At 42.2% G+C, this 24503-nt stretch overlaps 1 protein-coding gene and 1 long non-coding RNA gene across 2 annotated transcripts in view; one reads left to right on the plus strand and one right to left on the minus strand.

The window, feature by feature from the left end:
• Nucleotides 1-4143: 4143 nt before the first annotated feature.
• LOC113928446 lies at nt 4144-12728 on the minus strand. Its single transcript, XR_003521903.2, has 3 exons — nt 12450-12728; nt 11429-11495; nt 4144-5210 (listed from the first exon to the last, which is right to left on the minus strand). It is a non-coding gene; the product is annotated as an uncharacterized LOC113928446 (long non-coding RNA).
• A 116-nt stretch (nt 12729-12844) lies between these two features.
• The window catches only part of MARCHF11 (membrane associated ring-CH-type finger 11), a 99327-nt gene continuing 87668 nt past the window's right edge, over nt 12845-24503 (plus strand). The window contains exons 1-2 of the mRNA XM_027604380.2: nt 12845-13662; nt 14882-15037. Of these exons, the coding sequence (XP_027460181.1) occupies nt 13102-13662; nt 14882-15037 (717 nt within the window). The 5' untranslated portion in view covers nt 12845-13101. The remainder of the gene's footprint in view (nt 13663-14881; nt 15038-24503) is intronic.

The raw sequence follows: 24503 nt of genomic DNA on the forward strand, positions 1-24503 counted from the left end.
TCTCACCAGTTTGTGAGGAGTTAACCTTTCGCACGTACATTACTTTCAATCTATTTTAAATTAGCTCCTTAAGCATGTGTTCTTGTATTATGCATTGCTGGTCTAGTCTTTGGACCTTGTCCTTCTTCCCTAATTGTTTCTATTTCTTTCAAATTAAAAAAAATAAGAAACTTTAATATTTAACTTCTCGTTTTTTTTACTTTCCTCTGCAACTTTTCAGAATATCCTTCTTTGTGTAGTTTATAATTTCTTTTTCAGTGTTGCTTTTAAAATTTTAACTATTTCTCCTATACTAATGTTTTCAGAAGAGTTTTGCAATTATTTGGGGTGGGACCTTGGCATTATTGACATCTGGGGCCAGACGGCTTTTTTTGAGGGAGCTGTTCTGTGTATGGTCGGTGATTCAGCAGCACCATGGTCTCTCCCCAACTCCTTTCCAGAAGCACTGCCCGCTGATTGTGACACCCCAACATGTCTCTGTGGTATCTCTCCCAATCGGACAGGGGCCCCAAAATGTGGGGCGACCCAATAGGGTGGAAGCGAGCAGCAAGGGTGATGAAAGGATTCACCCAAGGCAGAACAAAGGAGCTAGAAGTTTATTGAATCCACTGCAGGGGGCTGGTGGGCAAGACAGCGGGGGAGAAGCTGTCTGCTAGGAGGCAGTGGGTGGGGGCCTCATCTAAAGCAGGAAGGTGAAGAGGTATGGGGACGCATGCAATTTTCTTTTCTTTCTTTCTTTCTTTTTTTTTTTGGTGCCTGTAAGTAATCCCTTGGTTAGTTAGGGCCTATGGATATTTGGGGTGGGTTGCCTGATGGGCCTGTCTGTATTCTGCTCAGGGGTCACTGTGGGCCCTTTTGCCTTGATTGAGTTTCCATTGCTCAAGCCAGTTGTCTAAAAGCAGGTTCCAGAGTTTCCAGACTGGACAAATATCCCATAGGGATGGAAGATACAAGTGGGCAAAGTTTCTCCCTATGGAGAACCACAGAATTAGGGTGAGTTTTAGGCTTGTGTTGCCATTTTTCAATCATGATGTATAAGTGAATTATTCTCTGAAACATGAAAGTGAATAAGCCTTTCACACCCAGATATTTTGTTCAGGCAGTACATAGGTAAGAGCCTAGGAAGTATCATACTTACTCAACTCAATGACCCTTCATTTCTGTTATTTTCTCTCTGCCACTGGCATCAAAATGCAATTTTGAAAGAGTATGGCCATGATACTTCATTCTATCAACCTCAAAAGGTCAGGCATGTAACACCCCCCACCTCCCCAGCACCCTACCCTAACACTCCCTGATACTCAGGAGCAGAGATGTGAAAATGTGGATGAAGGTCAAGTTTACCTCTATTAAAAACAAGACATCAGGCCCCAAAAGGAGTCTCTTACGCTAAACACCACATCACAGTCCAAAACTTAATTGTGGTTTCTGTTCTCCCAGAAATGGAATCTTAAACCTGTCAGTCAGAAATCTCCTGATCAGCACCAGTCAGGTCATCTGCCTTATAGACCCCTGCCATCTGCCTTATAGACCCCTGCCAGCTGAGGGAAAGTGACCTTGCAATAATGAACCTACTTTTTTGACCAGTCTAACTTTTCTTGCTCCTGCTCTCGTCTGCCTGTCAGTCTTTCATTTCATACAGCCTCTCGGAGCTCCTTTCTATCTGCTGGATTGGGTGCTACCAGATCAGTATTGATTTTTGCTCAAACTCAACATTTTTTAATATGCCTCTGTGTATCTTTTAACACTACACTCCCATGTTCACTGCAGCATTATTTACGATAGCTGAGATATATAAATGGATGGAGAAAATGTGACCTATATATGCAATAGAATATCACTTAGCCTTAAAAAAAAAGAAATCCTGCCAGTTGCAACAACATGGATAGACTTTGAGGATATCATGCTAAGTGAAATAAGTCAGACAGAGGAAAACAAATATTTTATGATCTCACTTGTATATGGAATCCAGAAACGTCCAACTCACAGAAGCCGAGGGTAGAAGCATGGGTAAACATGGAGGATTTTTTTTTTTTTTTTTTTTTTTTTAGTGGTGAAGCTACACTGATGATCTTAGTCACCTCTAGCAGCAGAAATTTCTTTTTTGGTCCGCTATGAATTAGATAGCATGGGAGGCATATAGCAGAGTAGTTCAGGGGCTGGGATTGGGAGTCAGACGGCCTCTGCGGCTTACTAGCTGCCTGAATGGGCACCACCACTCACTATCTCTGGCCTTACTTTCCCCATCAGTAGAATGAGGATAATCGCACCTGCTCCACAGCACTGTGGTGAAGATTAAATAAATTAACACATGTTCAGTGCTTGAAACGGTGCCTGACCTAGTAAATGATCAATCAATTTCAGTTATCATTGGTAAGTGCAAGAGAATTGTTCATGTAGTTAAAGGTTCCTTCATTTTTTTAAAAAGATTTTATTTATTTATTTGACAGAAACACAGCGAAAGAGGGAACACAATCAGGGGGAGTGAGAGAGGGAGAAGCAGACACCCCCCCGCGAAAAGCAGCCCCCCCCCCACGCGGAACAGGGAGCCAGATGCGGGGCTCGATCCCAGAACCCTGGGATCATGACCCTCATGAGCGGAAGGCAGACGCTTAACGCCTGAGCCACCCAGGCGCCCCAAAGTTTCCTTCATTGTTAACGTAAATCTTCTTTAAAAGTGCTACAATCACTTCATTTCTCTTGTTCATTATATAAAAATTTTTTGGCTACCCATTACATACCAATGCATTTGTATTTAGCACTGGGAGCAGACCGTAAATTTCATATGTATATAAATGATCTCGCTTCAATAATTTATGATCTGCTGATGGAGAGAGACAAGCAGAGAGTAGGAGGAGGGCGCTGTGCTCCCGGCTCAAGAGGGCCCTGTGCGATCCCCGCCCACTCGGGAGGGGGCACAGACGGCTGCCCAGAGGAGTCTAAGAAAACTTTTTAGGGGCGCCTGGGTGGCACAGTAGGTTAAGCATCCGACTCTTGGTTTTGGCTCAGGTCATGATCTCAGGGTCTTGAGATCAAGCCCTGCATCCGGTTGTGAGTCGGCTTGAGACTCTCTCCCTTTCCCTCTGCCCCTCCCCCATACTCTCTCTCTCTCTCAAATAAATAAATAAATCTTAAAAAAACCCAACTTCTTAATCTGGTTACTTTAAGTGGTAGAAATTTGTAATTAACAATATTGGAGGGAAATCTTCTGAACACCTGCCTCGTCGTTCTTTGCAGATTGCCCAGGCTGGCACCTGTTCTGGGAGACTCATGCCCTTCATTATGAATACCAGTGATTATGCAAGGCTGCAAGGCAAACGCACCTCCAGTGGCTTAGTAAACTGCATATAGGGCTGTTTGCTCTTAAATGAACTCTTACTGTTAAGATTTTAATTTTTATTTATTTATCTTTATACCTTATTTAAAAAACAGTTTATTATTATTTTTTTTAGTAATCTTTACCTCCAACGTGGGACTGGAACTCACAGCCCTGGAATCAAGAGTGACATGCTCTTCCAACTGAGCCAGCAAGGTGCCCCACTGCTAAATTTTTAAATTATTGGGTCTGCTTCTTTGGGAGGAGAGCTGGAATGTAAGCTCCTACTCTGCTGACATTTCTAAATGTGTTATTTGTAATTTGCTGTGTGTAGGGAAATCAAGCATAGGTATTAGGATTATATTTAAAATCAAATATAACAGATCTAGTGGTTTCACTTGATAGGAAAGTAAAAGCATTAGTAAATGTGACTGGGGTGGGCTGCAGTGGTCTTCGGGAGGCTGATTTGTTTATTTTGTGGTTCTAAGTCGCATTTGGTAGAATAGTGACTTCTTGGTAATTAAATGGTCTTAATTCTTCTATAGTGATTATTTTTCCAACAGAAGGAGTGCTTCTTTTCCAGTATTTTAGTATGTAGTAGGTTCACTTCTATCCTGCTTATTACTGCCTTTATTTCTTAGGAACTTGAATCATATTCTCAATCCCCCTTCCTTGTCTCTACAGTCCTCATATTTAAGTCTGATATCCACAGCAGCTTCTCTAGCCTCTTGATTTCGTTAGTTGCTGAGATGGAAGCAAACCTGGCATGCTCCTATCTAGCCTTCAAAACCCGGTTCAAATGACCCGCTCTGAGAAACTTTTTCTTGGGATAATCATCTTTCTCATGCAGAATTGTTTATATCTCTGCTTCCATCGTCCTTTTAATCTACCATAACTTTTAATTTGCATACCAATGTGTATGTCTATGTGCCTATTTTTTTTATTTGGGCTATGGCTCTTTTGAGGTCAGGCCCATCCATCTCTCAAAATCCATTACACAAAAACCTGTCCCTTGGTAATTGTTAATTTTCCAAAATATGATGTTTTGTGATTTGCACTCAATCCTTTTTTGGTCATGCCCGTCATTTGTGGGGCCCTCCAATTCCCCCACCCACTTACCCCCCCACCCATCAGCATACTGAGCTCATGTTTATAGCATCAAAAATTACTTTTTAATTATATTAACGTAGTCCATCTGTTCAAAGCTCCCTGCATTTAAGAAGCCTTGTATATAGCTGCAGTTTATAACTCTTGGTTTTTGCCTTTCAGCATCTTTTGGAGTGCAGTGTCATCTTGTTGGCTTAGCTGGGAGCAGCTAAGTTTGGGAGTTCTGTTGGACAGGAGGAAGGCGCTGACAAGTACTGTAAATCAAATGGGCTAGAAGTCAAATTCCAAGATGCGGAGAAGGTTGGTATCTGTTTTTATCTGTCAAGAAGTCATTTCCCTGGACACAGCATTTCTCTTCCTTTGAGGAGTTGCTGTTGGCCATACCAACCATGTCATTCGGTTGAAGTTTAAATTTGGCGATTGGTCAGCAGCTCTTGATCCAGACTGAGTCACGGTCATTTTCTGAAACTTTTAAAATCTGGAAAAGGGGTGGGTTGGGGTAGGGCTGGAGATGGGACATGGAATTTGTGATCTGGTGTAAACATGGAGCTGCCTCCTCCTCTTGACTGATCAAGGACCCTCTAAGGGGAATAGGTGCAGACAAGTACTCCTGTAGAAGAAAGAGAGAGCCGAGGATTCTATGAGTAGAACAACCAGGGCTCAGGTCAGTACCCAGTTGAAGCCAAGCTCCAGCACAGCATCCTTGTATGTTTCTGGCTTCATGGCTCTGCTCTTCTCAGAATGGTGGTGAAACTGACCAGGTGCCCAGGTGGTTAAGAGAAGTATCCTGAGGGAGAGTGGGCAGGGAAAGGGAGAAGAAAAACATGGGTGTTTCACTGTACTTACTTACTTCATTAATTTATTTATTTTAATTTTTAAAAAGATTTTATTTTTAAGTGATCTCTACACCCCATTTGGGGCTCAAACTCACAACCTCAAGATCAAGAGTCGCATGCTCTACTGACTGAGCCAGCCGGCTGCCCCTCACTGTACTTATTAATCTTGGATTGATCCTTAGGGACTCTGATAAAGGTATGCATAGAAGAGTTTGTCTGTTTAGCAAACTAATTTTCTGCTCTCCATCCAAACATCATGGAAGCATAACTCTCTTTAAGTTATCTATGGAACTCTATCAAAAACTTTTAAAAAGTAAATAATACTTCTTTTGAAATAAGATTTCAGTTAATATTTACTTATTTGATCCACATTAATTGAGTTCCCACTAATATCAGCCATCATTGTACATGCCTTAGAGAAAAGGTCCATTTAAACAGACAGACTTGAATTCCAGGTAGCTTACAATCTAGCACAAGAGTGAAAAAAATCTAAATAAGTGCATACCTAACCACAATGCAAGGCATAATGTGATAAAGGCCATAAAAAAATCTGTCTAATTTAACGTGTGAGTTTGGTATAAGAATAGATGATTTTCCGCTGAGGGGAATCAGGGCTGGCTTTATTCTAGGTCCTTCAAAAGCTTGGGTGGCCCTATGGGGTTATGCTGATTCGACTGCATTCCAGATCTCAGTCAGGTTTAGGATATTCAGTGTACATAATAATTCAACATATTTCTTTGCCTTCAACTTGCCTGGTAAAAATCCCTTCTGCATTACCAAGTTTCAAGGTAGCAAGACCAAGAAAGAAAATAATGTGGGTTTTTTTTATATAATTTTTAAAATGCATTATGACTCTTTACAAATCAAACATACCCTTCATAGATTATTTTATTGTCTTGAAGGTCTCAGAATATTGGGGGAAGGTATAGGAAGGGTTTTGGGTAGAAATTAAGAAGCTAATTATCTCATAGCTTTGATGATTTTATATGCAGAGTTTAGATATCTGTTGAGTGTCCAGAGAAGCTACCAGATTCTGGGAGAGATGACAGGTCAGAGGAGTTAGTGAGGATCAAGGCACCTAAGAAGGGCAGAGGGAGGACTGGCCAGTCCGCTCAGATTTGGAAGCCTTCAAGAGTGGACGAGCCAGCAGGAACAGAGAACAATGGAGAGATGGAAGAGGCAGAGATAGAAAGACTCGAAGGAAAGTATGGAACCAAACTTATGAGTAGAATTGATAAATGCTAGAATACAGTGTTGTGTAAAATCACATGGGGTGCATCATGAGTGATCAATTAGATTGGTCAGATATGGAGATCCATGCACCCATATTCCTTCACTTTCCTTTAAGGCCAGTGGCATGCATTTTCAGATTTGTGACATCTTCATTGAATGTGAAATCAAGGTGTAGGGGAAGCAATATTTTCCCTTCTTCCCTTCTAGATTCTTCTGGCTGGTCTCCTAATTAGAGTAAGATGAGACAGATTAATAGGAGAAAAACAAATTTAATTATGTAGGTATGGGAGCCCCATAAAACAGGACACCCCAAGGCAAGTGATGCTGTTGTGGCTTACAGACCATCCTGAGCTAAGGAATGGAATAGGGGCCTCGGGCATCAGGAGGGACGAGGGTAAGTCACAGGACAATATGAAGGGCAGATGTTTTGTAATTAGATGTTTGCCTTGCCACCTAACTTTTAGAAAAAGTTACCTCTGGTAATAGTTCTCTTTCTGGGCCATGCCTCTTATCTAAATTCTTAAGGTAGTTAAGGGAGAGGTAAAAGTTTTTCTTGAATCTGTTGGGTCTTGACTGCCTTCACTCCAAAATAATACACATGCCAAAATGACATATTTTGGTATCGTGTATTCTGTTCCCCATCAAAGGTCAATCAAGACTTTGATTTCACTTCTACATGATAGCAAATGACTAGCTACCAGTTGCTAAGAGAACAGCATAATTTTAGTTATTTTGGTTAAGCAATGAAAAAAATGCGCTATATGTTACACTATATCCTTCATTGACCTACAGATTGCAATCCTACCTGGGAACTAGGGTTAACAGATGCACAGTGCCTTAAAGGCAGAGGCCGGTTAGTGATTACCTGCCTGATTGACTGAATTACTCATCTATTTGTTCAATAAATATTGGCTGAACACTACTCTGACCAGGCACTGTTCTAGGCACCGGGGACAGAGCAGTGAACAAGTCTCCAATGGAGCCAGTGTTTCAGTGGAAGATGTTAGATAAGAAAGGAAGCAAACAAAATACACACAATATGTAAATGCAGGCATAGCTCAGAGATATCGTGGGTTTGGTTCCAGACCACCATAATAAAGCAAATATTACCATACAGTAAGCCTAATGAGTTTTTTGGTTTCCCAGTGCATATAATAGTTACGTTTACACTATACTGTGGTCTATTAAGCATGCAATAGCGTTATGTCTAAAAAAAAAGTACATACCTTAATTAAAAAATACTTTATTGCTCAACAATGCTAACCATCATCTGAGCTTTCAGTGAGTTGTAATCACTGATCACCATGACAAATATAACAATGATTAAAAAAAAAGTTCAGGGACGCCTGGGTGGCTCAGTTAGTTAAGCGACTGCCTTCGGCTCAGGTCATGATCCCAGGGTCCTGGGATAGAGTCCTGCATCGGGCTCCTTGCTCAGTGGGGAGCCTGCTTCTCCCTCTGCCTGCTGCGCCCCCTGCTTGTGCTCTCTCTCTCTCTCTGACAAATAAATAAATTAAATCTTAAAAAAAAAAGTTCAAAATACTGTGAGAATGACCAAAATGTGACAAAAACGTTAATGCTGTTGGAAAAATGATGCCAATAAACTTGCTCAATGCAGGGTTGCCACAACCCTTCAGTTTGTAAAAAAACACAAGATTTGTGAAGCACAGTGAAGTGCAATACAAGGTAAGCTGGCATATAATGTTGAGTAGTGATATGAAAAAGAAGAAAACTGGGCAAGGGTTGTAGTTAAAATGGAGGTGGAATATTCTATTTCCGATAGGAAGCTTAAGGAAGGTCTTTCTGATGAAGTGCCCTTGAGCAGTGATCTGAGTGAAGTGAGAGAGCGAGCCAAAATGACTGGAAAGAGTAGTGAAGAGGGAGTGTACTTGGGAAATCATAAGCTTGGGAGCTCAGGGTAGTAGGAATGAATAACAGGGAGGGGGGTGGGGTGGCAGGGAAGATATGGATATGTCTTGGAGATGTATCCAGAGGCTAGACTGAAGACTTGTAGGGCATGCTAGGATTCTTGATATTGCACAAAGTATGATGGGAAGCCATTGGGGGGTACTGGGTAGGGGTGGGCTTACATTTGAATTGGATCATCCTGCTGCTAGAGGGGATGGATTCAAGAGTAAGAAGCAGGGTGATGAGAGGCTACTTTGATCTTCCTGGAGCACCGTGATGGTAGTTTGAATTGGATGGTGGGGTGGTGAAAAGTAGTAGTAAAATTTGGAGTATATTTTGAAAGTACATCTGAAAGAATTTTTTGATACACTGAATGTCTGATGTGAAAAATTAAAGTCAAGGATGACTCCAAGGATTTTGGCTTAAATAACTGGATGAACAAGCGACTAGCTCACTAGCATAATGCAGATTGGGAAATGAGCAGGTTTGGGATGTTGTTTGCTTTTGGACTGGGTTAGTTTGAAATGACTCTTTGGCATCTAACTAGAGCAGTCAAGAAGACACTTTGATTCGTGATTCTGAAGTTCAATGGAGAGGTTAGACTAGGAGATATAAATTGTGGACTGCTCTGCACACATCATTGTGTTGTAGGATGCTGATACTATTTTAGTACTGATGTACAACAAAGCTATACTCTACACTGAATACTCACAATACACAGATTGCACTTCACTATCCTCTTTAAAAAAATCACCCTCCCACCCATACAGCATAACCTAATTGCTCTATAACATTTCTTTTCTCTTAGATATTTGAAAGCAATTGAGAATTCTGTGTATTGTACTCAGTGACCACAGAGACAAATTAGTGCACCCCATCCAAGTAAATATTCTCTAAAACATTTTTCAAAAATATGTAACCACTAGGGGCACCCGGGTGGCTCAGTCAATAAGCGTCTGCCTTCGGCTCAGGTCATGATCCCAGGGGTCCTGGGATCGAGCCCCGCATCGGGCTCCCTGCTCAGCGGGAAGCCTGCTTCTGCCTCTCCCACTTCCCCTGCTTGTGTTCCTTCTTTCACTGTGCCTCTCTCTGTCAGATAAATAAATAAAATCTAAAAAAATATATATATCAAAAATATGTAACCACTACCATGTGTCCCTGCATATATTTATTCATCTTTTAACCACTAAATTATTTAATATGTATAATGAATATTTGCTATGAATTTATATTTACAAATATGGCATAGTCTATGGCTTAAAAAACATTTGTCATCAGTTTGGGAAAGAAAAAAATGTCTCCATTAAATAATTTTGTGAAAATGCAAGACTATCTTAAACTAAATGTCAGGATTTAAATAAACACTACAGAAGGAATTTGAAGGAAAGAAAAGCTAAACCCCCTTAAAACAAATTAGTGCACCCCAAAGGTGCCAAGTGTACAATTGTGGAACAGCTTGAAGAATTTAACTTAAAAGAATTGAAAAGCAATTCTGAAGTGCTCTCCAGGCTAACTCTCCTATGGCTAACCCTCCTATTGAAGGGCATTTCAAGGTCATCACACATAATCTAGCTTCAAGGTCATTCTGAAAGCATTCTGACCTAAGTGTAGCCTGAATTGTTTTCTATCTAAAATCCCTAAAGTGACCTGAGATGACAGATTCAGGATGTGGTAACAAGGGAAGTTCAAAAAGAATTCCTTAAGATATCCACTAATATCACCAAGTGACTTTTTGGGACATACTTGCCTGGTCCCCTCCTAATCTCTCCTTTATTCTTGGATTCAGCTCAAGAAACTGCTGGTATCTAAAGGGTCTGCAACTTCATAATGAAAGACCTGTTTTGGTGAAGGGTACATTTCACTCTGCGTGTGCGTGAGGGGAGGGAGACATAAGGGAGACTTCAAGCATTTGTTACGTTATTTATAGCTTTCTTCTCTATATAGGTTGAAGCAGGTTGGATGTGCCTTTCAGTATTTGCTGAAATTGATAGAATTGCCTCTCCCCTCATTCATTTTTCAGTTGGTAGATGCATTTTGGCTACTGGATGCCTGGCAGTGGCTGCTGGTGCCCTGATGTTATCAGATGTCTGTGTCTCTATCATCTCTTTCACTTGGATGCCAGCAACTAGAGTGGCTCATCCTTTCTGTGTTCCCCAATGTTCTATATTTTTACAGCAGAGAATGTTTCAAAGTTACGAAGGTATTTTTTCCTTGATCCACCTAAGATTCACTGAGTTAACTGAAGAAGGATCACGAACAAATAAATTTCCCTTTTTCAGGGAAGGTCATAGAAAATGGAAAAAATAATGTTCTTATGTGGCTGCTCACTGTATCAATGAAAGTTAATCTTCTCTTACTGAAATTATTTTTCAGAAACAATCAACCAAGAGGACACATCTAGCACTGTGGCTCTTTCCTCCTTTATCCATGCTACTCTGCTGTTTGAATTGTTCCACATTGTTTTTATACAGAATCCACAGCTTTTATGCTGTCCTTCAAATAATAATGGACTTTATCACACTGGGTAGAAATTTACTTGTTATAAATTGAATTATTTAGGGGTTTTTTAAAAGACAATTCAGATAGCTTTTAATTCAATAACTTAGGATCAAGGCTTCTGACTACCATAAGACTGTGGCAGTATACAAACGTGGCAATGTCAGTTTGACAGGTGCAGACTGAAAATGAGAGCATATCTTACAACCACATTTCTTCAACATGATAAGTTCCGAGAGCATTCAGGGATTATTATTTTAAAAATATGCTTGCTGCCTGCCACTCTACTACCAAAAATAAGCTAGTCTGAGGAGGGCTAAGTGTTAGAGGACATTCCTGGGAACTATTTCATTCAGGACCATTTGTGTGTGACAAAGCATTTCTGAACTCTTTTTTACTACCTTCTTTCTCTGCTTTGCAGTCAAACCAGTTTATATCAAAAGAGCTGGGACTGTTTTTTCTTTTTTTAACCATATATACTTTGTACTGCTAAAGTGTGTAATGGACAAATTAATTTAAGCTGGTAGTTTACCTCAGTCGTTTCAGAGCATCTATTAATGGGAGTCAGCACCATCAAACATACTGTTTTAGGAGACATGCTAGAAGATTGGAAAAAAAAAAAAATCACTGGGTGTTTGAGCCAGAAAATCTGAAGTCAGGGAGCTCAAAAGTTCTTTGTTAATAATAGTCCGGTGACCTTGAACAAGTTACTTTGCCTATCTGATCCTGGGTCTTCAGCTATGAAATACAGCCCAAAATGCCTGCCCAGAGAGAGTCGATTGTGCCAAAGATGTTAAATCGTTAGAATAGTGAAAATCACCATTGATGTGGATAGGCACATTGCACTATATAAATCCAATGCTTCGTGAGTTTACACTGAATGGATTTGGAAACCACCCTGCATGTGCACTCTTTTCCATCCAGCTCCCTGCAGGTATGGCAGTTTATTTTCAGAGAAGAACAGGGGAAATTTGCCCTGCCCAAAGAGCAGTCCCAGAGAGGTTTTGCGGAGTGGAGGTACAGAAAACTGGCTTTGGGTGCTTAAAATCACGACCCGAGGACACAGCCACTTCTCTGGGAGGGGAGGTGTCATTCGAGCCCTTAAAGGACAAGGATGAAAGTGATCACCCGCACACAACGTGGCACCAGGGTTCACTGGGAGGAACCATTCCAGGAAATGACCCAAGATAGTGACAATGTCACCAAGATATTTACAAATAAGCCGGACACTCACTGCAGGAGGGAGGGGGCGAGGAGGACGCGGGGAAGATTCAGGGGCGAGACGGACAGAGGGAGGCTATAGGTTCCAGAGGCTTCGGTCTTTAGGGCTCTGGTGGATCCATGAGAGTGCCCTTGAGGGACAAGGTTCTGAGAGGGCTGGGAGCAATCGCCGGGCAGTGGCGGTTACAGTGCCCAGGGCTCGCGCACCTTTTCCTGACCCCTGCTCAGCCGGCTCCAGCGAGCCCAGGGCACCAGCCTGAGACCCCAACTCCCACACGGGTCTCGGGTTCGACCATCCCGGCCCCACCCAGCCCCGCGCTGCCGCATCCCACCTGCCTTCCCAGTAACGGTTTCTGGACCCATGGCCTCAGACCCCTCCCCCCTCTCCAGACTCCCGAGAGCCGCAGTGCCGCGCCGTTTGGAGAGGGGTAGTCCGCCCCGGAACCGACGTGAGCTGCCCCGGGGCGGGGTCCGTGGAGGTGGCTCGGGGATCTCCCCTCCCTGAATTCCGGCCCGAGGTCTCCGCACCCCAGCCAGGGTTCGCACCCGCTGCCTCCACATCCCCCCCACCCCGGAACGCCCCCTCCGCTCCTCCCCGTCGGCCCCGCGCCAGCTCCCTCCACCTCCTTCCCCCGCCCACCACCCCCCAGCGGCTCTGCTCCGGTTCCCCTCCCCATCAACCGCCTCCCGCCCCCCCCCCCCCCCCCCCCACGGCGCGGCTCTCACGCGCAGCCGAATTCGGCGCCGCCTCCATCAGAGCCGAGTCGGCGGCTCCGCGGAGCAGCCGCTACTGCCGCCGCCGCCGGGTCTTCCGCGTCCCCTCCCCGTCCCGCCCCCCAGCCCCTGGCGCCCGGGTCCCCCTTCCCACCCTCCTCCCTCCCTGCACTCCTCCCTCTGTCCTCCCGCCCCCTCCGTTCTCCCTTCGGCTACTGCCCGAGCCCGGCCCGCCAGCTGGGCTGACAGGAGGGCGGCAGCGACACCACCATGAGCTTTGAGGGCGGCCTCAGCGGCAGTCTGCGCCGCGGGGCGGAGAGTGGGGACACCGAGCCGCCCCCGTCGCCGCCGCCGCCGCCGCCGCCACCGTCGCCGCCGCCGCCGGGAGAGCCGGCCTCGGTCCCCGCGGCCCCACGCTACCTGCCACCGCTGCCCGCGCCGCCCGCGTCCCCCGAGCGCGCCGCGGGACCAGAAGAACCGCCGAAGGAGGTGGTCCCGCGGCGCCGGGGCGCGGACGAGCTGCCGCCGCCGCCGGTGCCCCTGCCGCCCGCCGGCCAGGAGGTGTCGGCGGCTGGCGACTCCGGGGAAGGTCCGAGGCGCCTTCCGGAGGCGGCGGTCCCTGAGGCGGCGGCGGCGGGGAAGGGCGTCCCCGGGGAGTCTGAGGCCGGTGCGGGCGGGGAGGGCGAGCGGCGGGGCGCCGGCGACCAGCCCGAGACGCGCTCGGTGTGTAGCAGCCGCAGCAGCAGCAGCGGTGGTGGCGACCAGCGCGCCGGGCACCAGCACCAGCACCACCAGCCCATCTGCAAGATCTGCTTCCAGGGCGCGGAGCAGGTAAGGCCCCGGGAGACCTCGGAGCAGCTGGCGGTGGGCTCTGGTCGGGACTGGTCCCGCTCCTGCTCGGGAGGATCGACCTTTCAGCACCACGGACAGAGCTCGCCTCCCCCTTCCTTGCCACCCCGCTGGTCTGGTCCGGCCAACTGAGCGACTGCTACTTGGGTTCCCTTTTCCCTTGCTGTGAAGGCAGATGAAAATGTCCCGGTGGCGAATGCAGGGTTTAATTTGATCTACACTTATTTTTTTTTCCTACCTGGTTTTGCAGTTACGCATTCCTCAGGTGCTTTCAAGATCATGCCCTAAGTATCTCTTTTGTGAATTGCTAAATGGATTTTAGAAACAAACCTATGTCCCCTTTACTACAAATGTATCCTGAGGTAGATAGTCTTAGAATACAAACTGGGGATGAGTCATGCCAAAACCAAAAAGGGCAGGGTCTTTACATATTGCAAGTTATGTTGACTTAATCTCACTGATGTGAAGAGCGTGTTAAAGTTTTTACAAGAGAAATAGGAATGTATTTTCACCTTGTGAAAGAAAGCCTATTTAGCTAACAATGTATTTTGTGTTTTGTTAGAAACATAAATTAAAAACTAAAATTAAAAACTCCATTAGCGGTGCATGCAAACTTATATGAGAGTAATCATGGAGACAACAGGATAACTTATCTCTTACAAAATGTGGTCTGAGAAAACATTAGGTTTAATATTTTTAAAGGTAAGGAAATTGTGTAAGAATATGCAGGCTTTCAGGAATATAGTGCCCTAAGTAAATATTTATGATGCTACATTTAGAAAAAAATAAAAGCATAATGCTACTGCAAGCTACTTTCTGGGATGCCATGCATTTCTTCTTTAGCGATGATTAAGAATAACTGCAGAGGAAATGCATCTGACCATCCACTTAGAAGTTATTAAAGAGATTTCATAGTACAGATTTCCCCCAAGGGTATTGGGAGCTATATCTTGCAGACATTTTGTATGTTGGTAGAACATTTATGTCATAACTCTCAGCAATACCTTTGAAATAGTTTTAAGACTTCAGTTTCATTCCCATCAGAGGTATAAAAATTTAATTTTATTTTCTCGGATAGTTTGATGCTTGTATGCTTCCGGGTAAATGGCTTTGAAAGAAAAGAAAGCAAGGGTTAGTTTTTTTTTTTTTTTTTTAATAGAGACATGAGCATAAATATTCACATGGGCTGTGTTCTTTTCAGGGGGAATTGTTAAATCCCTGCCGCTGTGATGGGTCAGTTCGGTATACACATCAGCTGTGCCTGCTGAAGTGGATCAGCGAGAGGGGTTCCTGGACCTGTGAGCTCTGCTGTTACAGATACCATGTCATAGCCATTAAAATGAAACAGCCTTGCCAGGTAAACATCCATGACATTTTTTTTTTTTACCCTGAAATGATTTTGCTAACCATGTGTGCACTTGAGTTCAGTTACTACTAAGAATATTTACATATGCTACTTAAAAACATTTTATGTAAATACAATAAAGCCAAGATTTAGAATTTGTTGAGTTGTGCTTGGAGAAATCTGTGACATTTTTATCTGGGAAGCTAAAGAGACATCTTATTCAAGTGGTTTCCTTTATTAGTTTGTTACTTTTTGATAAACTTATGCCCATCTTTGTTTGGGGCAAGTTGGTAAACTGTCTTATACTTCAATTAAACTAGTTATTAATTAGAAATATTACACAATTTATTTTAATAATAATATTGTTAATTATGCACTGAAGCCCAGGATGGGCTCTGTTAATGGGAGACACATGCAAGTAAAGCTGAACTTTACTAGTCTGGAAACTTCAGTTAAATCTATTAGTTTTAATCTGAAAACTTTTTTCACTTAACTAGGCTCTTTTTCATGTGATGCATTTGGAAGATTTGGCTACTTTCATTTGCTGTGTTCAACTACATAGTGGATGCAGAAGTATTTCCAACAGTTACTCTCAATAATACCACTAAAATTGTGTGTATTCTTAAACTTTTTGTGTATGATCACATAAAACACAATACCCATAACCCTACAAATGCCCTTGGGAAAAATAGGCTTTGGTTTTTTCCATGGTGAAACTGATTCAGATTCTTTGAATAGACTGGTGGGATGTAAAATTCAAAATATTAAGAATGACATATTAAAGCAGAATAGTGTATACTTGAGATCTGGTGGTGACGTGGGGCTGAAGTTAAGCAGACATGAAAGAGTAGGTTCAAAACAGAGACGAAGTACACAGTAGAAGGAAGGGGGGAAAGGGATCGAAAAGTTAGGAGGGGAAGAAAGTCATAAAATCTGGTGTCCCTTGTTTCTGTTTAAATTAACCAAAGTAATTTGCATTGAGCAATGTAAAATAGGTGAAACTGTTAGGGATTGCAGAGGGAACCTGAAAGCTGAATTACTACTGCATTAATAATTTAAATTTCATAGATTTTAATTTGTGCATCCTTCGTATGGCTTGCAATTAATTTGCATCTTTGATAGTCATCATTTAAAGCATGATTAGCAGGCATGAGATGAAAATGTGGATTTTTTCAAGTTGACCAAAGGCTTATAAATAATTTGGAGAGAAGAAGAAGAACTAATGTGGATAAGTGATGCTATCATGCTGAAGATAGGCACAAACCTGACGCGTGTTCCCAGAGCCTCTAATTGATTGAACTACCTGGGTATCAATTTATGGATCTATCGTAGCTGTCCTGAGAAACAGTTGAAATCATGTATGGATATAAGGGTAAGAGTAGTATCAGTGGATGTACAATAATTCTATGACTAGAAACATGGGGAGATGAGAAAGGGGGAATTTGGAACTCCAGTGAAAAGTCCCATGAGAAGCATTAGGGCCAGATGTTCTAGAGCTCAAATAGAATGCTAAGTATTTCAGAAACTTATGGCTACCATATATTAACTCATGTGGGATGATTCATTTTGAAGTAAACAGAAATAGGTCTTTGATATAATTTTAAAATAGAGAAGAGACAAAGAGCTGGTGGAAAAAGTACTGTTTACTAATTCTATAGCGAAATGAATTGATTGCTACTATGTTTTCCTTCATTCATAAAACAAATCATTCAATATCATTTTAACAAAAGCAGTTCCCCAAAGTGTGTGTATGATATAACCAAAAAATTAAAAAAAAATACCCAAACCCCAAAACTAACCCAGTGTCACTAATACACTAGAATTAATTTTATTATGACATATGCAAATACTACCCTGATCTGTAAGGTGACCTGTTTGTTAGAGTGAATTACAAAATAATATTCAGAAACAAAGTTGATATGAGTGTGATGATGATAGCTTAGATCATGCCCAAGAAAGTAACTTTCCAGGACTGTGTTATATGTATAAAAGCTCAGTCAGTACTCCTAATGAGTGGAAATCAGTTATAAGTTTCCTACAGTGTGGATTCTTCTACCTAGGAGCAATTTATTCTCAGATAAAGTTTTATTAATTGTCTGATATTTCTGTTCTGGATCACGTACAAACTGAGCATTCACTCTGATTTTTGGTTTTCTCCCTTGCTGGTGTGAGGCCGATCAGATGTCACATTTATCACATTCATGCTTTTATAACCCGGCAGAAATCCATTTCTTCATGGTGTAGGATCCAACAGGAAGTATGTTTTGGCAACGCCCCCCCCATCACTTTCCCTATCCCTCTGTCCTAAGTATAGAGACCTCCACAGCTGTGAGTGGGTGGTTCCTTGGATGTAGAATAGAAGAGAGAATAAATAATAATATTAATAGAGAATATTTGCTGAATACTTACTCTGTGCCAGGCACTGTTCTAAGTGCTTTACATATGCTGATACTGATGTTTAATCTTCATAACAAACCTGTGAGGTAGGGGATAGTATGATCACTATTTTACACAAATGGAAACTGAGACAGACACAGAAAAGTTACCTAACTTCTCCTGGGTATGTATCTAGTCAAGGACAAGGCCAGGATTCACATTTGTTCAGTCTGGCTCTGAGGTCCATGGTCTTAGCCTCCATGCCCCATATTAGAAAGTGTTCTCAATTCCATCAGAGCCATTTCTGGCCCTGTCATGGCTTGTCCTGTGCAAAGCTGAGTCACTCAGGAACTGGTATTAGCTTGGGTCTCTAAGATGGTCTAGAAAGTTTTTGACTATTTATTGTTGTGTAACAAACCCTCTCAAATACTTAGTAGTTTGAACGACAATCAGTTATGATCTCTTCAGAGCCTGGGTTGATTGAGGTCAGCTGGAAGGTTCCTCTCCATATGTGGTGTCAGCCGGGAGTCATAGCCATCCAGAGGTTTGACTAGAATGCTCCAATCCAGGATGGCTCACTCATATGACTTGTTCTTGGTGCTGGCTGTTGGCTGGAAGGCAGCTGGGGCTGTCAACTGGTGCCTCAGTTCTCTTTCCTTGTGACTTGGAGTTTTCACAGTATGCTGGTTGAGGTGCAAGTGCTGTGATCTCTTAAGGCCCAATCTTGGAAGTAACACAGTTTCATGTATGCTGTATTCTCTTGATTAAAGGAAGTCACAGCGCCAGCCCACATTCAAGAGAAGGGAAAATAGACTTCACCTTTGGAGTCTGTCCTTTCAAAGAGAGTGGCTGTCTTTAATTCACAATAGGAGATAGCTTCTAAAAATAGCTCTACCTACCTACCCTGGTCTCTGCATTAAGTACTTGTTAAGCCCAGATAGGTTACCAAGCACCACCGTAACTTCCCTCCCAGCGCTCAGAAATAAAGAAAGCTTTAAAAAAAAATGTATGGAGTGAAGCTTGATGCATACCCTCAAGCACTTTCAGAAGTGATTACTACCATGAGGTACTTCCTGGTGCTCAGAGGGTTATGGAGACAAAGAAGGGAAAGGAGCAGCTAACCAGGAAACAGGTGTGTGTGGGGGGGAGGGGGGCCTCGTGCTGCAAAGAGTCTAAAACTTTAATTTTACTTGTTTTTCTCCTTAGTATTAGAGGTCTTTGAGAACTTGGGTCTAAAACTCCTATTCCTTTGGATTTTAGTGATGTTCAGCAACATAACCTGGTAGAAAACTGATATATCCTCTAAACATACTTAAACCTTAATTGCTTTGTCATTAGCAGTAGGAGTTAATTAAGACATTCCAAGTAATTAACATGCATTTACCCTCCTACCTACTTGCAGAATCTATTTTATTGATTAACATATTCAAGATGGTGCACTAACAATATTTTAAGAGTAAAAGCTAATTCTGTTTTGAATCTCATAATATGGTATAAAATTAGTGGAATCTAAGAATATATAAGATCAAATTTATCTTGAGATGTTGGTGACATTAACTAATTAAGCTATATTCAGGTTTATGAATGCTTTCTGTACTTGTTCAAGAAATATCGATGTTTGAAGAGATAACATTTATTTGGTAACATATTGTATGGGAAACTTCAGACTTGTTATAAAAGATAGCGCACTGCCTAAACATAGAAAAATACACTGTAAATGGAAGGTACTCCCTGTATTACCTTGCACAACTTACTTAACTCTTTGTGCCTCATTAGCTCATTTTTAAAAAGTGATCTCTAAACCCAGTATCAGGCTGGAATGCGTGACTCTGAGATCAAGAGTGTCAGGCTCTACCGACTGAGCCAGCCAGGCGCCCCTCAGTTAACTCATCTTTAAAAAATCATAAGGGCACCTATTTTATCCACTATTTTGAGGGCTAAATACATAATATATGTAAAGTGGTTAGAGTCGTGCCCAGCACATAGTAGGTGCCATTTTAATGTTGGCTCTGATTATTATTACTTGTTCATTCAGCTAACAGATGGGGACCTTCAGTGGTTCATGGATCCCTGTTGTGTCCTTCAACTCTTGTCAACAACGTGAAGTTAAGGACTTCTTTTTCCAGATCATTCTTTTTCCCTGGATGTTTAACCACCATGCCCTCCCCTCCCACCCCCCCGCTTTTTCTAGGAGAGCCCATCTCAGTGTCTGAACAAATTTGCTTTCGTAAATAATGAAAGAATCAGCATTTAAAAAACTCAGGGGTGTAATGCGATATGACAGTCTCAGCACACAAGAGCATATGTACTCTCCAGATATCCCTAGCCACGGGTCTTAATCGGAGTTACGAGATGCTTCCACAGGTAGCCAAGCACAGAGCAGTGCTGCTCAGCTTTTCAGGCATCATTCCTTTACACTGGGAGATCCCTCTGCTGGGTGGGATGTGTGCAAGTGGGAGGAGGTTGGAGAAGCCCCCAGAGATGCCTGGGAGGGGGCGATCCTGAAGAAACGCAGACAGTTGGCAGAGCATCTGTCAGAGCGAATAGTGGCATCCATCAGCTTTCCTTCTTCCTCCCTTACTTAGAGTACCAAAGGAAAGGACTAGGAAGGATCTTGCCTTGGATGGCATCGAGAGTTGCCTGTGGGCCATATACCTTTATGAGTATTAGGCCCCTGGACGTTTTCCCTAGCCTCTCACATTTTTATCAGCATTCCCCTTATGGCTTTTCCTTTCAACACCTACAGTGTGCTGTGTGCAACACGTCTTCTCATAGCAGGAAGAATGATGGGAAGGTCTTCTGAGAGGGAGAAGAACTTGGGAGTGTTTTTCATTTTTATCCAAATTCTTAAAACCCTGGGGCTCACTCATCATGACAGTTTTGAGTTAGAGAGGAAGTTGGCACCAGGTAGCCTCCTCGGGGCTCATATTCTGGACCTTCTTTGTAAAGTGTTTATAAAACTTTAACTTCTTGGGGACGCTGGAGTCTTTATTTCCCTAAATGGTGCTGTGGCATGAAAGGGGCGGACTACCTTCAGAAGTGATGTAGTCATTCTCACAATGTAGCTGATGCACTAGGAGAAGTTGGCAAGTTATTCTAGAAAATCGACTGTGATTTTGAAAATGTAATAAGAAAACATCAGAGCATGAACTTTAGCAGTATTGTGTGCTGTCATTTGAAATACTTCAAGGCATTTGCGTTTTATAGCTTAAAAATGTCTGCATGCGTACAACCTGGTTCGCGTGGTGAGCCTCCCCCTTTTTTTTCCAACTGTTGCTCTTACTAACATTCTCTGTAGGTTTGCTAGCAAATGGCAAGCTGAGGAGAAGCTTTTCATTACCATGCCTAAACAACTGAGAAACAACATTAAAGTGTAATATTTAAATGCATATGTTGGCATATTTTATAGGTAATTAAAAATGTCAAAATAAACAAAGAACACATCATGAGGCAGTTTGCTCGCCTTTGAAATTATTTTTGTTTCATTTGCTTACTAATTCTCAAAACACATGAATCTTCATTTTACTCGCTAGAATAGATTAATGATTCTCTGCTGAATAAAATATGTAAATTATACTTTGTGTACTACTACTTATAAGCCATCTTACTTATTGTATAGGCCACATGTACTGGGATTTTACAATTTGTCTCAAGGCAAATTCTGTTCTGAGATGGTAGTAAAAAGAGATGGAGTCTTTAGGCATTGTGTGTGGGTGTTGGCTTCTACCCTTTATTGAAAGAGGATTGGGGACGGTGTTGCCCAGATGGGTGATACTCTTCAAAACTGTCTTCTACACACATTTGCTTTGGTACATTCCCTCCCTCTTTTAAAGTATATTTCCACTTTGATACCTTTCTCTTCTTTACTTTCTTGGCCCCCCCACCCAGCTGCCTGTAGAAGAAAGAACCCCCATCCTCACCCCCCCCACTGGGGTGGAGCTTGGGCAGACTTTTTGGTCAAAGCAAGTTATGGTGGCAAGAAAATTTGGGAGTGGTTGGGTAAAGGAACCTTGCTATGGCTCCAAAATGTCTTCACCTGATGATATTTATCTTGTTATGTAAACCAGAGGTTAGAACATCTGTTCTATAAAGGGCCAGAGAGTAAATATTTTAGGCTTTGAGGGCCTAAAATATTATAGTTACTGTCCTAGCATGAAAGCAGTCATAAACATTGTATGAAGGAGTGAGTGTGTCTGTGTTCCACTAAATCTTCTCTTGTAGGCCATGAAGTTTGAATTTCATGTAACCTTAACATGTCAGGAAAGCATATCTTCCTTTTGTCTCCCCTCCCAACCCCAACCATTTAAAATTTAAAAACTTGTGGGCAACACAAAAAGAGGTGTTGAGCTGGATTGGGCCCAAATGGATTTGGCAAAAGTTTGCCAACCCCTGATTCACGCAAATTGAGTATCTCTATGGACATAGGTGTTTTCTGACCTCTTAGAAGATGAAATGGGTGAAGTGTTCCAACATTTGTATGTGTTTCTTTGTAATTTTGAGTGAAATCATCATAAACCTATATCATTCAGAAAATGGTGGCACTGTAGCTCCATAACAAAATGCTATTAACTTCTTAATACTAAATATTAAAACCATTGTTTTTTCCAAACCGTTTCTTGGTTGTATCAGACTCAAACTCTCCATTTCCAGGAGCAGATTTAGTTAAGTTAGAAGCGGAAGGCAGAGACATCCCAGAATAAACCCTCAGCGTCCCTGGACTAGGCCACCATTTCATCTCCTTGAGTTGTAGAATGCATTTTAGAGAGGGTTCGCAGATCCATTCCTAAAGCAAGTCCTTCCAGGCTATCTGCAACCCAGCAGGTATGCTTAGAATACCCCCTTTTGAATGTCTTAAAATAATATTTAGTTTGACTGGGGTTTCCAAGCTTGCCTTCTAGGAGAGCAAGCTGATGGGAAGAGTTTTAGAACAAATTTCCTAACACAGCTCAACGTAGCTTAGGAAAACTTCTCTTTCTTGGTCACTCGGTGGTCATTCAGTGAATACTTGTGGAATGAATGAATGAATGAATGAATGAATAAGCAAATGGCTTTTAAGATAAACAGAACCATGGGGGTCATGTTCATATTCATGCAGTGAGAATATGTCTTAAGGAAAACAAGTTGCATTCATTGTTCACACGTCAGCCATCTACAGGCTGTTAGTTCTCAACTTGTTCTTAAATTGCTCTTCTAATAATTCTGTTCTCAATGTGCTAGGGCAAAGTTTGTTCACTTCTTCAGACCACCGGAAAAAGCCTTAAGAGTAATAGAGGGATCTATTTTTAAAACCTAAAAAAAAAAAAAAAGGTTCCAGAGAGACATGTCTGCTCTTTTCAAAAATAAAATGTCATGAAAAGAGACCCTGTGAATGTGGAATTACCCATGTGTGACACACGTGCTTTCTTGAGGTTGTCACTGGTTGAAGAATTTCATCTAGGGTTTGTTCTGAGAATTTGAATAATTTGTTGGAAATTTTGCTGTATGATCATGGGTATAGACGAACCGCTAAGAATGTCTACTTGGGAGAACTTTTTTGGTGTGGAATCTGTCACCTGAGAGAAAACGAGGTGACTTTTTTTTTAACAAAATGTACAGTTGTAACATAACTTCAGATGTGGTTTTCCACTGGTGATAACAATACTCCAGCACAGGGAGATGTAGCAAGAGAACACACTATTTCTTCCTTGCTCATTTCCTGCTTGGCGTGTGGCTTTGCTGTGATGTGACTGATAAACTTGGCTTCCTTCTATTTTCGGGCCTTGTAAGGGTAGAATGTGGTATGACTGAGGACAAAGCGTGTGTGCTTCTGACCTTTCGGAGCAGCAGGGAGGCGACTGACAGGAGATGGTCGCCTACAATTACAAGTAAATGGATGGTAGACTCAGAGGTCTCTCCAGGAAAAACTGCACTGTGGCTTGTGCTTTCTGTATAATGGATATTTGACAGCATCTTCCCTGTGAGCATAACTTATAATTCAGCAGCTGTTCTATAAGATTTAGCCAAACGGATGTCCCTTGTAGGTAGAGGTGGATGGCCTCAGCAGGAAGCAGTCACGTGGGAAGACATGACAGAAACCTGGAAGCATTTCTATATAGGCAAAGTCAATAAGAGAATTTACTGAGGAGACATTTCTTATTCCATCCTTTGTTTTAGGTGTGGTATGCTCTGGAAACTACTGTCTAAAAACCATGCTCTCTCTCCAGTTTTTGTCTCTTCAAGACAGTTCACTTTGATAACACTTGGGTGGTGTATCCTTATCATAGTAATAGAGTGTCATTGCCTTAATATGCCTTTTGGTTTTGTTTCTCATTTTGGTATGCTAATTATGTGCAAGTGGCCAAAGCTTAATTTGGGCACGGGGGGCCCTCCCATATGCATCTAGCTCTAATTACAGGAACCCTCTGGGCACTCCTTTGTTATATATGGACATACACTTGTGCCTTGACGTTCATTTGTGTCATGACTCTGAGTTACAATATAGTTCAAATAAACAAGGAACTATTTCAAGAAATGTATACAGGCTTGCCTTGGTTTGTTCAGCCTGTTAAAAAAGATTTTTAGGAATAATAACGTTTCTCACAAATATCAGGGACTTTTACTTAGATTCTTGTGAAAGAATATTCCAGGAAATACTTTTGCTCTTTTCTCTCCCCTCACTGCCTCCCCCAGTATTAACTTCTTTTCTATGTTACATTTGCAATTTTTTTACATGAATATGCATGTAAGAGGAATCTCTTTATTAGTTTAAAGAAAAAATAAAGAACTTAAAGAGTTTATAGTAGGGTAGAACAGAGCATAGGGTTTACTAGGAATATATTCAGCATTCAGTAAATATTTGTTTTATGGTCATTCCATCTTTTTCTTCCTTTTCTTGAAAACATTTTCCCTTATTTTTAGTGGGAGCAAGTAGATGGGAGCTTGCCAGAGGAAGCTCCAGTCCTTTTAGAGAGGAAAGGTTATTGATCCTTACCCTTGTTGTATCCTCTAGGACCAAGTATGCCCAAGCTCAAACCTGGAAGTTGAAAGAAAATTTTGAATGTAAAATCATCTTTTCATCCCTTCCGAAACTGTTTCCTTTACTTTTATGGTGGACTCTCAGTCC

Source organism: Zalophus californianus, chromosome 5 (assembly GCF_009762305.2).
Source record: "Zalophus californianus isolate mZalCal1 chromosome 5, mZalCal1.pri.v2, whole genome shotgun sequence".
NCBI lineage: Eukaryota > Metazoa > Chordata > Mammalia > Carnivora > Otariidae > Zalophus > Zalophus californianus.